Below are 16,071 nucleotides of genomic sequence, written 5' to 3' on the forward strand. Positions count from 1 at the left end.
TGCCTTTTCATATGACTTCACTGCATTGATTTGTATTATAAACACTTTCTTGTACCTCTAGAGTCTAGAGAAGACACTACTAATTATGGACCCACAAAAAAAGATGTGCTACAGTACAACTGGAATCTGTGATTTAAAAAAAATACCCCATGCAAAGTGAACAATACGGAGTGCACGTGTACACACGAAGTGCACGTGTACACACGGAGTGCACGTGTACACACGGAGTGCACGTGTACACACGGAGTGCACGTGTACACACGGAGTGCACGTGTACACACGGAGTTCACTCATCTGGTATTCCATCTGACGTTAAGGGGGGGGGGGGAATAATTGTAAGAAAAGTTTTTTGGTTTGTTTTGTTAACTAAAGCTAGGATAATAAGATGGCAACATAAAAATTAAGCGTTTGGCCATCCTCTGTTGGTGTGTGTTTGTGTGTGTGTGTTTCAAATTTAGTTTAGGAGGGTCAATCATTTTGACCACAACCTCTTTGCTTATGTCTTTCCTTGGCAAACTGTGCATTATTTAACACAGAACAAGAAACAAAACCCCAATATACATGGGACGGTGTCTGTGGTCAGCTTAAGAATATTATATGAGCATTACAATGTGGTTGGTGAGATAAGATCATTTAGAGAAGATTCCTAAACGGAGCACAGAAAATCTCAACCGTACTGTTGTATAATAAACATTTGTTGTGAAAAACTTGCGCCCAACGAGTGTTACTGTTTGGTTAAGGTTTTTTTCTGAGCTTTGTGGGATCTGTATGGGTTTTTTTTCCCGTGTTATCTTCAAATTTGTAAACAAGTTACATTCATCTTTTAGAACATCAACATCTAAAGAAATAGATGAAGCAGAAACAAGGCAACATGCCAAAGTATATTTTGTTTGTGTGTTTCTATGATTTTCAAGAAAATGGACTTATTAAACAACCTTGCAGTACATAAGTAATTAAACAGCATGTTAAAGAAAAGGGGCCGTAACAGGTCACTTCATAACCTTTAAGGCCAGTCACACAGGGCATTATTGCTATTGTAACCCCGTACGGGGGCAAAATAATGGTAAAAACAATATTTTGTTTTTCCAAATTTTTTTCTCTCCTTATTTTGGCAATCATGCCAGATAGCTTCCAATGGCAGCCCGCCATTTTGACAAAATTAGGATGTTTACAGTTTGTGAAGGATGCTCAGAGTAAGGAAATGTCCAGCCTGCTCTTCCAGCTCATCCCTCTCAAAGTGACCATAATGGAACGCCATTGTATGTACATATTCAGTATGGAACGCTTTGTGTAAATACATCAACCTAAAATACATGGGCCTCCACCAATGCTGCTTTGTGCATTTGTCCACTACAAGTGGCATACATAAATAAACATGACCTTTTTTCGTGCACCTTGCTTGCAGTAAGTATAGTTTTTTGTTTTTTTCGTTTGCTTGTTTTTTACCTCATATGTTTTGTCTTTAGGAAATAACATATTTCCCTTGTCACATGCATGCATAAAGAGCTTGAACACCGATTTTGCTTCTTCTTTTTTTTTTTTTTTTTTTAAAGTTAAAGTTACAAACTAAAAACGCGTTGACTGGTAGATTGGCGGCGTGTGTTCCACCGCTCGTGAAGATATGCCAATATACACATTTCTCCTTGGAGTTACATAAAGGGATTTATACATATATACACACGCACATACACACATCTCTCTCCTATATAAATCTTTCATAAATGCTTTGAGTTCCTCTGTCGCTATTTCGGTGCAAATCCACTGTGCCAGTTGGAGCTTTGCAACTTCAAAAAGAAAAAAATATGAAATGGTAACGGATTATACAGGATGGCGAGCACGGCGTGCTTTGCGAGCAGCTCCCATATCTCAGTTAAATAGATAAATACTGCAGACTGGGGGGGAAAGTATTTGTCTGTCCCGCCTATGGAAGCCACTTGCACTTGATAAAGACCATTGCGGTCGAAACGTTGTGTTAGCTTAATAAATTCATTTGTTATTTTTCAAATCCGTGTGCCCTGTCTTCCATCTATCATCCCGCCTATGGAAACCCCCAGCAACCAATGTAAAAAAAAACAAAAAAAATGAAAATAAAACCAGTAGAGAGAAGGGATTGTAAGTGTACATTCATGCAGGAACATTTTTTGTTAGTTAGTGTGGTTTTTTTTTTTAGGTTTTTTTTTCTGTTTTTTTTTTTGTTGTTGTTTTTTTTAAGCTTTGTCTTTTTGTTTCCAGGAGCGAGCGACGTGAGGGCAGTTTCAAATCTGTCATATTCTCATTTCCAGAGGCGCCTTGAACCAGTAGCTTCTACCGCTGGACTCGCAAGAGTTGAAAACAGCTTCTCTGAGCCAGACACCGGAATCACTTGTTTTCATGACTATGGATTATTCAATTGCTGTTGCAATGCCTTCTCCAGCTAAAGGGATGTCTCCAAGCTATGTATAGGGCCCCCAGGACTGGAAGAGGTAGCTGATTTGCTTGTATCCGTAGCGAGGTTTATTCCGCTGTCTATAGCGTTGTTGTTCTTGTTAGGTGACTGAGGCTGGCTGGAGTCATTTTGCTTCGGGGCGGGGCTCCCCGCCTCCAGGTCATCGATAAGAGGGATATCGGGCTGGGCGACTTCAATCTTAAACTCGGGATGGGTCATGAAATTGTGGATAGAAGTTCGAGAGTCCGGTTTTTCTAAACCTTCATAGAGAGAGCTACGAAATGCCTTCACGACGCGGATCTGTGTGCGTGGGGAAAGAGGAGGGTGGGGAGCGGGAGAGAGGTGGGGGGGGGGAGAGGAGGGGAGTGGGAGGGGGGTTTGGAGAGAGAGGTGGGAAAGAGGAGAGGGGGGGAAGAAGGCAGGGCGGGGAGACGGAGGGGGAGAGAGAGGGGGGAAAAGAGGAGGGTGGGGAGGGGGGGAAGAGGACGGTGGGGAGGGGGAGAGAGGGGAATAAGAGGGCGGGGAGGGGGAGAGAGGGGGAATAGGAGGGCGGGAAGGGGGGAAACAGGAGGTTGGGGAGGGGGAATAGGAGGGTGGGGAGGGGAAAAGAGAGTTGGAAAGAGGAGGGTGGGGAGGGGTAGAGAGAGGGGACAGGGAAGAGGAGGCAGAGAATGAGGAGGGGGGGAAGAGGAGGGTGGGGAGGGAGAGAGAGAGGGGGGAGGAGGGGAGAGAGAGAGGGGGGAGGAGGGGAGAGAGAGGGGGAAGGGGAGAGAAAGAGAAAGAGGGGGGGGAAAGACATTAAACATATAGGCATCATGTGAAATATATCATTTATATCCTAGGACAAAAGAGGAAAGGTTAGATGTGGGTTAGGATGCTTCTTTAAAGAGGGCAGCGCATGGTTAGGGACAGGACAGACAGCAGAAATTCAAAATGTCCGCGTGTTAGGTTTAAACAAACATAAGAGAGAGAAGGCGGCTCAGTGTTGTGGATTTTTTTGGTTTGTTTTTTTCTCCCTCCCCAATTTTTTTTTTCAATTATTGACTGAAATTGACAATGGTAAAAAAAAAGAACTATTACTAAAACACAATTGTTAAGGAAGAAAAACATTCTTTCAGGCGATTGATCCCTATACACGGATAATCCCTTGTTAATATAGAAGGCCATGGTATAAACCAGCCATATTAATGAGGTATTCATACAAATGTATGTGCTTTGGGATGTCGACTGCTAGAGAGGTCCCCTTAACACAGGGGTGGGCAACTCCAATACTCAAGGGCCACCAACAGGTGAGGGTTTAAAGATATCCCTGCTTCAGCACAGGTGGCTCAATCTTCAACCGAGCCACTGATTAAGCCACCTATGCTGAAACAGGGATATCCCTAGTTCCTGGCCTGTTGGTGGCCCTTGAGGACTGGAGTCGGCCACCCCTTGCCTTAGCATCTTTCCAGCAGAGGAAGGTCAAGTCTGTTCAATAATTTACAAATACAATAAACTTAAAAAAAGAAGAAGACACAATAACACTGCAGACAGGAAAAGCACAAAAACAACACAGTCACGGTTAGATGGCGTAGACACAAGAAGAGCTAGGCGTGGCCAGCTGTAATCGCTCGGTTACTCCAAAAGAGATCGTAACTACTATTCCAAGAGTGGCTGCATTTCAACGTCAACCAATCCGCTTCCTGGAGGTCTGGGAGGAATGGGAGTCAATCTCAAGGAAGTGTCTGTTCCGGTGACAGGGCCCATGGTTAGGATGGAGGGCTACCATATTATATCCATTCTGTTTTAGCTGCACTTTACAGGGCAATAAAAAATAGTGTCTTTTTGTAGGAAATTTCCCCCTCCCAAAATATAAACATGCCGCACCGTGGAACAATGCTGATTACCGCGATATACATGAAACCCCCAAAACACTACGTGATGTAATCGCTACAAACTGCATGTTGTTAATTGTCCTGCAGTGTTCATTCTGCGCAGAGCTGAAATCGCTGGCGTTTTGCTTGCTGGTACCAAATAGGAGAGGTTATTACCGAAGATTACAGGGTTGGCCAACTCCAGTCCTCAAAGGCCACCAGCAGATCAGGTTTTCAGGATATCCCTGCTTCAGCACAGGTGGGTCAATCAGTGGCTCAGTCAATGACTGCACCACCTGTGCTGTAGCAGGAATATCCTTTAAACCTGATCTGTTGGTGGCCCTTGAGGACTGGAATTGGTCACCCCATGCAGTACATGTTTGGCGCCCACTCACTAAGTGGGAGGGTTGGAATTCAGTGGTCATACTGGTCACTGGTGTATATTGCAGCATGTTTATCTTCGGGTAATGGGAGTCGTTTCGCACAAAATCTTCCATTGCCCTGAATGAGAAGCACAATGCGGCATTGCCAAATCAGCACTACTGCCCTTTAATGGACAAGTCCCCATGTTTCATTGACCGGGAGTCCCCAGTATGCCGAGTTTCCCCTTAATTATGATCCCGGTGATCTCTCTCGAGTAACCTCATGGAAAATCAGCCGAAGGGTTAGAATGGTTACATAAAGCAAATGAAAAAACGTGGCAGCCATGAGCAGACATAACGAAAACACATGCCACGCCACATGGAGGGGGTCACAAGTACCACGGGAACACAAAGAACTGGCACACCACAGCTACACTTGGAGGCCTGGATAATGTGAAACAATGAGTGTTTCTTATGCTATTTATAATTATCGCATGTATTTTCTGCTGATTTGATCATGCACAAAGGGTAAACACTTGAGTATACGCCCAATGTTCCATCCACCAATTTGAAGCCTAATTGTCCGAAAGTGTGATACTGCGCAATGCCAAGATACAGCCGAACGGGAAGTTATTTACTTTCAAGTGTTTTTGGCTACATTTCTATCCTCGAGTACGACTTTTAGTCTTCAATGTGTAATACCCTATACCAGGGGTATCAAACTCCAGTTCTCAAGGGTCACCAGCAGGTGAGATTTTAAGGCTATCCCTGCTCCAGCACAGATTGCAATGCCACCTGTGCTGAAGCAGGGATATCCTTACAACCTGACCTGTTGGTGGCCCTTGAGGACTGGGGTTGACGACCCCTGCTCTATGCCCTTGTAAGATTGTTGAAAGAACCCAGAACATTCCTTCCTCTAGTTTTAAGTCCTACAACCCTTCAGTCCTTGTTAATGTGTGCGGTGGGTTTAATAGACGAACAATGCTGTGAACAGCTCGATATCAGCTTCCGTCTCTGGACCTTCCTAACATCCTGCCAATTCCAACATGGAAGGGTCTCTTCAAACAGGCGTATGGGAAGTGCTTATAGCACCATCGCCACACTCTAACCATATACACATTTATATCCAGAAGCAAAGCATTGTGAAAACCACCCCCAGCTGTGTCTTTCTGCAAGTCTGCGTGTTGTGTATTGAAGGGATATGTTAGGGGAGACACAACAATATTGTGTCCCAAATGGGGAGAAACTTGTCAATGAGTTTGTAAGTTTCTTAAGGGCTGACTGTATAATATCTGATCGGGGCGGTTTTAAGCCAGAGTTTCCCATTGAAGTCAATGGGAGATTTTGGCTGAAATCGGCCCGATTGTCCGTTTCGGGGGATACAGAATGAGCCCCTTAACTTGCTGGTTTCCCGTGACACATGCAAAATGGTAAGATACCAAAATTGGTACCCATCATTGTACCATGTTAAGGGACATTAATACCTTATACCTCCTACATCCTCATACAAAGCACATTAGCCGGACACACTGGTGCTCAGAGACCAAAATGACTATCTGACACTAAAACATAACTTTTCGGGATTTGGTGCCTTAATGTGGCAGTTCCACTTACATTACCAGCCTCATGTGAAACGTAATGGCGTGGAAACGTTGCACGTAACTGGATATAGAGTCGTGCGCAATGTGTTGGGGCTTTTCTCAGGCCACGGTAACAAGTTGTTGTGTTATTTGTGTAATCTCCTCTAGTAACTGGAACTGAGACTTTCTGGACGAGATTAATGTGATGAATTGCTAAATGGTGCTATGCCATTGGACCTGTGCTGGTGCTGGAAGAAAACTCCTGGCCCAATAACTGAAGGTGGCATAGCATTGTTTAGTAAACATGCCACAGGGTGTTGGAAGCAGCTATTTAGTTCAATCCTGTACAGTTGGAAGTTAATGCCAGTCACAGACACTATATAAACACTGACACTGACAGACAGGGAGACACAGGCCCCTGTACTAACGGGAACAGACAACAGCACAGAGACAAAAAACTGCTTTGGACAAGGGTACTTCATGACAAACATGGGGGAGGATGCTACAGCTGCCAAGTGTGATACATGGGGGACTTCTCTTCTTCTTCACAGCTGTAATAAAACAACCCCCAAAAGATCTTCATCCGTTTTCCATCGCCTACCCCCTGCAAGTTAGACTGGTAATACTGGCAAGGTGGATCAGAGGAAGGGAAAAAGGTACATTCAGTTTATTTCAACACTACATGTGCTTTCTTATCTAATACGGACATTAAATATACAAACATTTTTCTTGCAGCTAATGTACACTGATAGAATCTTTTATGATGTGCAAATGCTCTGTGACAGGGTGGGACCAACTCTGGTCTTCAAGGGCCACCAACAGGTCAGGTTTTTTAAGGATATCCTTGCTTCAGCACAGGTGGCCTAAATAGTGTCTCAGTCAATGACTGAGCCACTGATTAAGCCACCTGTGCTGAAGCAGGGATATACCTAGTACCCGGCCGGTTGGTGGCCCTTAAGGACTGGAGTTTTCCAGCCCTACAGTAGTGCATACAGAGCTCTGAAGGAGTGACAGATCTTTTCTTTATGTGTACGGCGAAGAAGAGATAGCTGAGGTTTCGAAAGCTCTATATGTATAACACTGTCCATGGAGAAGTCCCTTGTCGGAGCGTTAAAAGTTATTCCGACCTACAGTACAATTAATCTCCGTTTCTCCAGCATCAACACGGATCCTGGAACTGTCCAAAGTACCACATCTAACCCTCGAAACATTTCAAGGCAAGAAAATGTCAATCTGGGCGTTTCCAAGAATATGCGCGGGCTCCATCTCCCACGTGCTCTGGCAGTTTTGCACAGCGGGTAGTTTTTGGGCATATACTCGAATGTTTACCCAGGTTATCGCCAAGACGAAACCCTTGCAGTTTGAGTCACATTCATTTCAGGCTCAAGGTTAAAGACTCACAACCTCTTTCTATTTCACGCTCTCTCGCTAAACTTTGGTCCAGTGTTTTCTAGCCCTCTGGGAAAAACAAACACAGTGGAACAGGTTCAGAAAGAGAGCAGAGCAGCACGGAAATCAATGTATATCATTCAGAACTAGACCCAAAAAGATGTTGGGCCATTATTATTAGTTTTTACGTACAAAAAAAAAAGAAGAAGAAAAAAGAAAGATATTTTAACCATTCCCAAGAGATGCCAACTGCATTAGGTGAGTAATGTTTAGTAACTAGTTCATGGTAAGTGCCTATATAAGTATCTAGTTACTAATAAGGATTCGGTGAGTGTTACTACAGTGCAATATCAATTAAATGGACAATATGACATGCAAAGGATATTGTGGGTATGGGTCCAGTCCCTTTAGTAATTGAGTCGCTCTTGTTAATTAGTCATTATTAGTGCAAGGGACAAATTGATCCGTTAGTTACTGCACCCTGCTAAATACTCGTACAGTTGCACCTACAAGCTCTAAGGCAGGGGGTCGCCAGCCCCGGTCCTCAAGGGAAACAAACAGGTCAGGCTTTAACGCTACTCCTGCTTAAGCACAGCTGGCTCAATCAGTAGCTTAGTCTGAAGCAGGCATAGCCTTAAAACCGGACCTGTTGGTGGCCCTTGAGGACTAGAGTTGGCCGCTCCTGCTATAGAACCCATTTTGTTGAGGGTAATAGTCTCATTATAACTGAGCCACCTGTGCTGAAGCAGGGACATCCTTAAAAGCTGACCTGTTAGTGGCCCTTGAGGACTGGAGTTGGCCACCCCTGATCTAGCACCTCATCAGTGTGTCTACTGTGGCCAAATATGTTATGAGGGCCTTCTGTGCTAAGTCAGTGTGGGTTATGGAGGCCTTCTGTGCTAAGCCAGTGTGGGTTATGGAGGCCTTCTGTGCTAAGTCAGTGTGGGTTATGGAGACCTTCAGTGCTAAGCCAGTGTGGGTTATGGAGGCCTTCTGTGCTAAGCCAGTGTGGGTTATGGAGGCCTTCAGTGCTAAGTTAGTGTGGGTTATGGAGGCCTTCAGTGCTAAGTCAGTGTGGGTTATGGAGGCCTTCTGTGCTAAGTCAGTGTGGGTTATGGAGGCCTTCTGTGCTAAGTCAGTGTGGGTTATGGAGTCCTTCTGTGCTAAGTCAGTGTGGGTTACGGAGGCCTTCTGTGCTAAGTCAGTGTGGGTTACGGAGGCCTTCTGTGCTAAGTCAGTGTGGGTTATGGAGACCTTCTGTGCTAAGTCAGTGTGGGTTACGGAGGCCTTCTGTGCTAAGTCAGTGTGGGTTACGGAGGCCTTCTGTGCTAAGTCAGTGTGGGTTATGGAGACCTTCTGTGCTAAGTCAGTGTGGGATATGAGGCCTTTGAATATGAAACTATGCAGGTGTAGATCTCCTGCTTGGCTGCAAAATGTGTCCGTTAATGTCGTAAACGCTGCAACATCCCGCTCACGTGTGTGACAAGCAGGGAGGGGGAAGCTGGTTACACCTGCATTGTATGTTCAGTGATGCGCAGCAAGATACATTGTGTGTCATAAAACAAGAGCTTGTGCGCAAGGAAATGTGTACTAACAATGTAATATTGTGGTACACAGTCATACTACTGCAGGGATCTGAGTGTAATATTGTGGTACACAGTCATACTGCTGCAGGGGATCTGAGTGTAATATTGTGGTACACAGTCATACTGCTGCAGGGGTCTGAGTGTAATATTGTGGTACACAGTCATACTGCTGCAGGGATCTGAGTGTAATATTGTGGTACACAGTCATACTGCTGCAGGGATCTGAGTGTAATATTGTGGTACACAGACATACTGCTGCAGGGATCTGAGTGTAATATTGTGGTACACAGACATACTGCTGCAGGAGTCTGAGTGTAATATTGTGGTACACAGTCATACTGCTGCAGGGGATCTGAGTGTAATATTGTGGTACACAGACATACTGCTGCAGGGGATCTGAGTGTAATATTGTGGTACACAGACATACTGCTGCAGGGGTCTGAGTGTAATATTGTGGTACACAGTCATACTGCTGCAGGGGATCTGAGTGTAATATTGTGGTACACAGTCATACTGCTGCAGGGGGTCTGAGTGTAATATTGTGGTACACAGTCATACTGCTGCAGGGGATCTGAGTGTAATATTGTGGTACACAGTCATACTGCTGCAGGGGGTCTGAGTGTAATATTGTGGTACACAGTCATACTGCTGCAGGGGTCTGAGTGTAATATTGTGGTACACAGTCATACTGCTGCAGGGATCTGAGTGTAATATTGTGGTACACAGTCATACTGCTGCAGGGGATCTGAGTGTAATATGGTGATACACAGTCATAGTGCTGCAGGGGGTCTGAGTGTAATATTGTGGTAACAGACATACTGCTGCAGGGGTCTGAGTGTAATATTGTGGTACACAGACATACTGCTGCAGGGGTCTGAGTGTAATATTGTGGTACACAGACATACTGCTGCAGGGATCTGAGTGTAATATTGTGGTACACAGACATACTGCTGCAGGGGTCTGAGTGTAATATTGTGGTACACAGTCATACTGCTGCAGGGGTCTGAGTGTAATATTGTGGTACACAGACATACTGCTGCAGGGGTCTGAGTGTAATATTGTGGTACACAGACATACTGCTGCAGGGGTCTGAGTGTAATATTGTGGTACACAGACATACTGCTGCAGGGGTCTGAGTGTAATATTGTGGTACACAGACATACTGCTGCAGGGATCTGAGTGTAATATTGTGGTACACAGTCATACTGCTGCAGGGGATCTGAGTGTAATATTGTGGTACACAGACATACTGCTGCAGGGGATCTGAGTGTAATATTGTGGTACACAGTCATACTGCTGCAGGGGTCTGAGTGTAATATTGTGGTACACAGACATACTGCTGCAGGGGATCTGAGTGTAATATTGTGGTACACAGACATACTGCTGCAGGGGATCTGAGTGTAATATTGTGGTACACAGTCATACTGCTGCAGGGGTCTGAGTGTAATATTGTGGTACACAGACATACTGCTGCAGGGATCTGAGTGTAATATTGTGGTACACAGTCATACTGCTGCAGGGGATCTGAGTGTAATATTGTGGTACACAGTCATACTGCTGCAGGGGATCTGAGTGTAATATTGTGGTACACAGACATACTGCTGCAGGGATCTGAGTGTAATATTGTGGTACACAGTCATACTGCTGCAGGGGTCTGAGTGTAATATTGTGGTACACAGTCATACTGCTGCAGGGGATCTGAGTGTAATATTGTGGTACACAGTCATACTGCTGCAGGGGTCTGAGTGTAATATTGTGGTACACAGACATACTGCTGCAGGGGTCTGAGTGTAATATTGTGGTACACAGACATACTGCTGCAGGGGATCTGAGTGTAATATTGTTGTACACAGTCATACTGCTGCAGGGGATCTGTGTGTAATATTGTGGTACACAGTCATACTGCTGCAGGGGTCTGAGTGTAATATTGTGGTACACAGACATACTGCTGCAGGGGTCTGAGTGTAATATTGTGGTACACAGACATACTGCTGCAGGGGTCTGAGTGTAATATTGTGGTACACAGTCATACTGCTGCAGGGGTCTGAGTGTAATATTGTGGTACACAGTCATACTGCTGCAGGGGATCTGAGTGTAATATTGTGGTACACAGTCATACTGCTGCAGGGGTCTGAGTGTAATATTGTGGTACACAGTCATACTGCTGCAGGGGGTCTGAGTGTAATATTGTGGTACACAGACATACTGCTGCAGGGGTCTGAGTGTAATATTGTGGTACACAGACATACTGCTGCAGGGGTCTCAGTGTAATATTGTGGTACACAGACATACTGCTGCAGGGGTCTGAGTGTAATATTGTGGTACACAGACATACTGCTGCAGGGGATCTGAGTGTAATATTGTGGTACACAGACATACTGCTGCAGGGGTCTCAGTGTAATATTGTGGTACACAGACATACTGCTGCAGGGGTCTGAGTGTAATATTGTGGTACACAGTCATACTGCTGCAGGGGTCTGAGTGTAATATTGTGGTACACAGACATACTGCTGCAGGGGATCTGAGTGTAATATTGTGGTACACAGTCATACTGCTGCAAGGGTCTGAGTGTAATATTGTGGTACACAGTCATACTGCTGCAGGGGATCTGAGTGTAATATTGTGGTACACAGTCATACTGCTGCAGGGGATCTGAGTGTAATATTGTGGTACACAGACATACTGCTGCAGGGATCTGAGTGTAATATTGTGGTACACAGACATACAGCTGCAGGGGTCTGAGTGTAATATTGTGGTACACAGACATACTGCTGCAGGGGTCTGAGTGTAATATTGTGGTACACAGACATACTGCTGCAGGGGATCTGAGTGTAATATTGTGGTACACAGACATACTGCTGCAGGGGATCTGAGTGTAATATTGTGGTACACAGTCATACTGCTGCAGGGGATCTGAGTGTAATATTGTGGTACACAGACATACTGCTGCAGGGGTCTGAGTGTAATATTGTGGTACACAGTCATACTGCTGCAGGGGATCTGAGTGTAATATTGTGGTACACAGTCATACTGCTGCAGGGGGTCTGAGTGTAATATTGTGGTACACAGTCATACTGCTGCAGGGGATCTGAGTGTAATATTGTGGTACACAGTCATACTGCTGCAGGGGTCTGAGTGTAATATTGTGGTACACAGTCATACTGCTGCAGGGGATCTGAGTGTAATATTGTGGTACACAGTCATACTGCTGCAAGGGTCTGAGTGTAATATTGTGGTACACAGACATACTGCTGCAGGGATCTGAGTGTAATATTGTGGTACACAGTCATACTGCTGCAGGGGATCTGAGTGTAATATTGTGGTACACAGTCATACTGCTGCAGGGATCTGAGTGTAATATTGTGGTACACAGTCATACTGCTGCAGGGGTCTGACTGTAATATTGTGGTACACAGACATACTGCTGCAGGGGTCTGAGTGTAATATTGTGGTACACAGTCATACTGCTGCAGGGGATCTGAGTGTAATATTGTGATACACAGTCATACTGCTGCAGGGGATCTGAGTGTAATATTGTGGTACACAGTCATACTGCTGCAGGGGTCTGAGTGTAATATTGTGGTACACAGTCATACTGCTGCAGGGGTCTGACTGTAATATTGTGGTACACAGTCATACTGCTGCAGGGGTCTGAGTGTAATATTGTGGTACACAGACATACTGCTGCAGGGGTCTGAGTGTAATATTGTGGTACACAGTCATACTGCTGCAGGGGTCTGAGTGTAATATTGTGGTACACAGTCATACTGCTGCAGGGGATCTGAGTGTAATATTGTGGTACACAGTCATACTGCTGCAGGGGTCTGAGTGTAATATTGTGGTACACAGTCATACTGCTGCAGGGGTCTGACTGTAATATTGTGGTACACAGACATACTGCTGCAGGGGATCTGAGTGTAATATTGTGGTACACAGTCATACTGCTGCAGGGATCTGAGTGTAATATTGTGGTACACAGTCATACTGCTGCAGGGGTCTGAGTGTAATATTGTGGTACACAGACATACTGCTGCAGGGGTCTGAGTGTAATATTGTGGTACACAGTCATACTGCTGCAAGGGATCTGAGTGTAATATTGTGGTACACAGTCATACTGCTGCAGGGGTCTGAGTGTAATATTGTGGTACACAGTCATACTGCTGCAGGGGATCTGAGTGTAATATTGTGGTACACAGTCATACTGCTGTAGGGGATCTGAGTGTAATATTGTGGTACACAGTCATACTGCTGCAGGGGTCTGACTGTAATATTGTGGTACACAGTCATACTGCTGCAGGGGATCTGAGTGTAATATTGTGGTACACAGACATATTGCTGCAGGGATCTGAGTGTAATATTGTGGTACACAGTCATACTGCTGCAGGGGATCTGAGTGTAATATTGTGGTACACAGTCATACTGCTGCAGGGGTCTGAGTGTAATATTGTGGTACACAGACATACTGCTGCAGGGGATCTGTGTGTAATATTGTGGTACACAGTCATACTGCTGCAGGGGATCTGACTGTAATATTGTGGTACACAGTCATACTGCTGCAGGGGTCTGAGTGTAATATTGTGGTACACAGACATACTGCTGCAAGGGTCTGAGTGTAATATTGTGGTACACAGACATACTGCTGCAGGGGATCTGTGTGTAATATTGTGGTACACAGTCATACTGCTGCAAGGGTCTGAGTGTAATATTGTGGTACACAGACATACTGCTGCAGGGATCTGAGTGTAATATTGTGGTACACAGTCATACTGCTGCAGGGGTCTGAGTGTAATATTGTGGTACACAGACATACTGCTGCAGGGGATCTGAGTGTAATATTGTGGTACACAGTCATACTGCTGCAGGGGTCTGAGTGTAATATTGTGGTACACAGACATACTGCTGCAGGGATCTGAGTGTAATATTGTGGTACACAGTCATACTGCTGCAGGGGATCTGAGTGTAATATTGTGGTACACAGTCATACTGCTGCAGGGGATCTGAGTGTAATATTGTGGTACACAGACATACTGCTGCAGGGATCTGAGTGTAATATTGTGGTACACAGTCATACTGCTGCAGGGGTCTGAGTGTAATATTGTGGTACACAGTCATACTGCTGCAGGGGATCTGAGTGTAATATTGTGGTACACAGTCATACTGCTGCAGGGGTCTGAGTGTAATATTGTGGTACACAGACATACTGCTGCAGGGGTCTGAGTGTAATATTGTGGTACACAGACATACTGCTGCAGGGGATCTGAGTGTAATATTGTTGTACACAGTCATACTGCTGCAGGGGATCTGTGTGTAATATTGTGGTACACAGTCATACTGCTGCAGGGGTCTGAGTGTAATATTGTGGTACACAGACATACTGCTGCAGGGGTCTGAGTGTAATATTGTGGTACACAGACATACTGCTGCAGGGGTCTGAGTGTAATATTGTGGTACACAGTCATACTGCTGTAGGGGATCTGAGTGTAATATTGTGGTACACAGTCATACTGCTGCAGGGGTCTGACTGTAATATTGTGGTACACAGTCATACTGCTGCAGGGGATCTGAGTGTAATATTGTGGTACACAGACATATTGCTGCAGGGATCTGAGTGTAATATTGTGGTACACAGTCATACTGCTGCAGGGGATCTGAGTGTAATATTGTGGTACACAGTCATACTGCTGCAGGGGTCTGAGTGTAATATTGTGGTACACAGACATACTGCTGCAGGGGATCTGAGTGTAATATTGTGGTACACAGTCATACTGCTGCAAGGGTCTGAGTGTAATATTGTGGTACACAGTCATACTGCTGCAGGGGTCTGAGTGTAATATTGTGGTACACAGTCATACTGCTGCAAGGGATCTGAGTGTAATATTGTGGTACACAGACATACTGCTGCAGGGGTCTGAGTGTAATATTGTGGTACACAGTCATACTGCTGCAGGGGTCTGAGTGTAATATTGTGGTACACAGACATACTGCTGCAGGGGATCTGTGTGTAATATTGTGGTACACAGTCATACTGCTGCAGGGGATCTGACTGTAATATTGTGGTACACAGTCATACTGCTGCAGGGGTCTGAGTGTAATATTGTGGTACACAGACATACTGCTGCAAGGGTCTGAGTGTAATATTGTGGTACACAGACATACTGCTGCAGGGGATCTGTGTGTAATATTGTGGTACACAGTCATACTGCTGCAAGGGTCTGAGTGTAATATTGTGGTACACAGACATACTGCTGCAGGGATCTGAGTGTAATATTGTGGTACACAGTCATACTGCTGCAGGGGTCTGAGTGTAATATTGTGGTACACAGACATACTGCTGCAGGGGATCTGAGTGTAATATTGTGGTACACAGTCATACTGCTGCAGGGGTCTGAGTGTAATATTGTGGTACACAGACATACTGCTGCAGGGATCTGAGTGTAATATTGTGGTACACAGTCATACTGCTGCAGGGGATCTGAGTGTAATATTGTGGTACACAGTCATACTGCTGCAGGGGATCTGAGTGTAATATTGTGGTACACAGACATACTGCTGCAGGGATCTGAGTGTAATATTGTGGTACACAGTCATACTGCTGCAGGGGTCTGAGTGTAATATTGTGGTACACAGTCATACTGCTGCAGGGGATCTGAGTGTAATATTGTGGTACACAGTCATACTGCTGCAGGGGTCTGAGTGTAATATTGTGGTACACAGACATACTGCTGCAGGGGTCTGAGTGTAATATTGTGGTACACAGACATACTGCTGCAGGGGATCTGAGTGTAATATTGTTGTACACAGTCATACTGCTGCAGGGGATCTGTGTGTAATATTGTGGTACACAGTCATACTGCTGCAGGGGTCTGAGTGTAATAT

The 16,071-nt window shown here is 45.1% G+C and overlaps 1 protein-coding gene across 14 annotated transcripts in view; it reads right to left on the reverse strand.

Moving 5' to 3' along the window:
* Nucleotides 1-868: 868 nt before the first annotated feature.
* Nucleotides 869-16,071, reverse strand: part of ATP2B2 (ATPase plasma membrane Ca2+ transporting 2) — a 389,572-nt gene continuing 374,369 nt past the window's right edge. For 11 of the 14 annotated variants that reach the window (XM_075573778.1, XM_075573776.1, XM_075573774.1 and 8 more), the window contains one exon: nucleotides 869-2,725. In XM_075573778.1, coding sequence (XP_075429893.1) covers nucleotides 2,414-2,725 — 312 coding nt within the window. In that variant the 3' untranslated portion in view covers nucleotides 869-2,413. Of the gene's footprint in view, nucleotides 2,726-7,624; nucleotides 7,679-16,071 lie in introns of all 14 variants that reach the window. The other 3 variants (XM_075573786.1, XM_075573783.1, XM_075573784.1) reach the window with 2 other exon arrangements.

This window comes from Ascaphus truei, chromosome 17 (genome assembly GCF_040206685.1).
Source record: "Ascaphus truei isolate aAscTru1 chromosome 17, aAscTru1.hap1, whole genome shotgun sequence".
NCBI classification, from domain to species: Eukaryota; Metazoa; Chordata; class Amphibia; order Anura; family Ascaphidae; genus Ascaphus; species Ascaphus truei.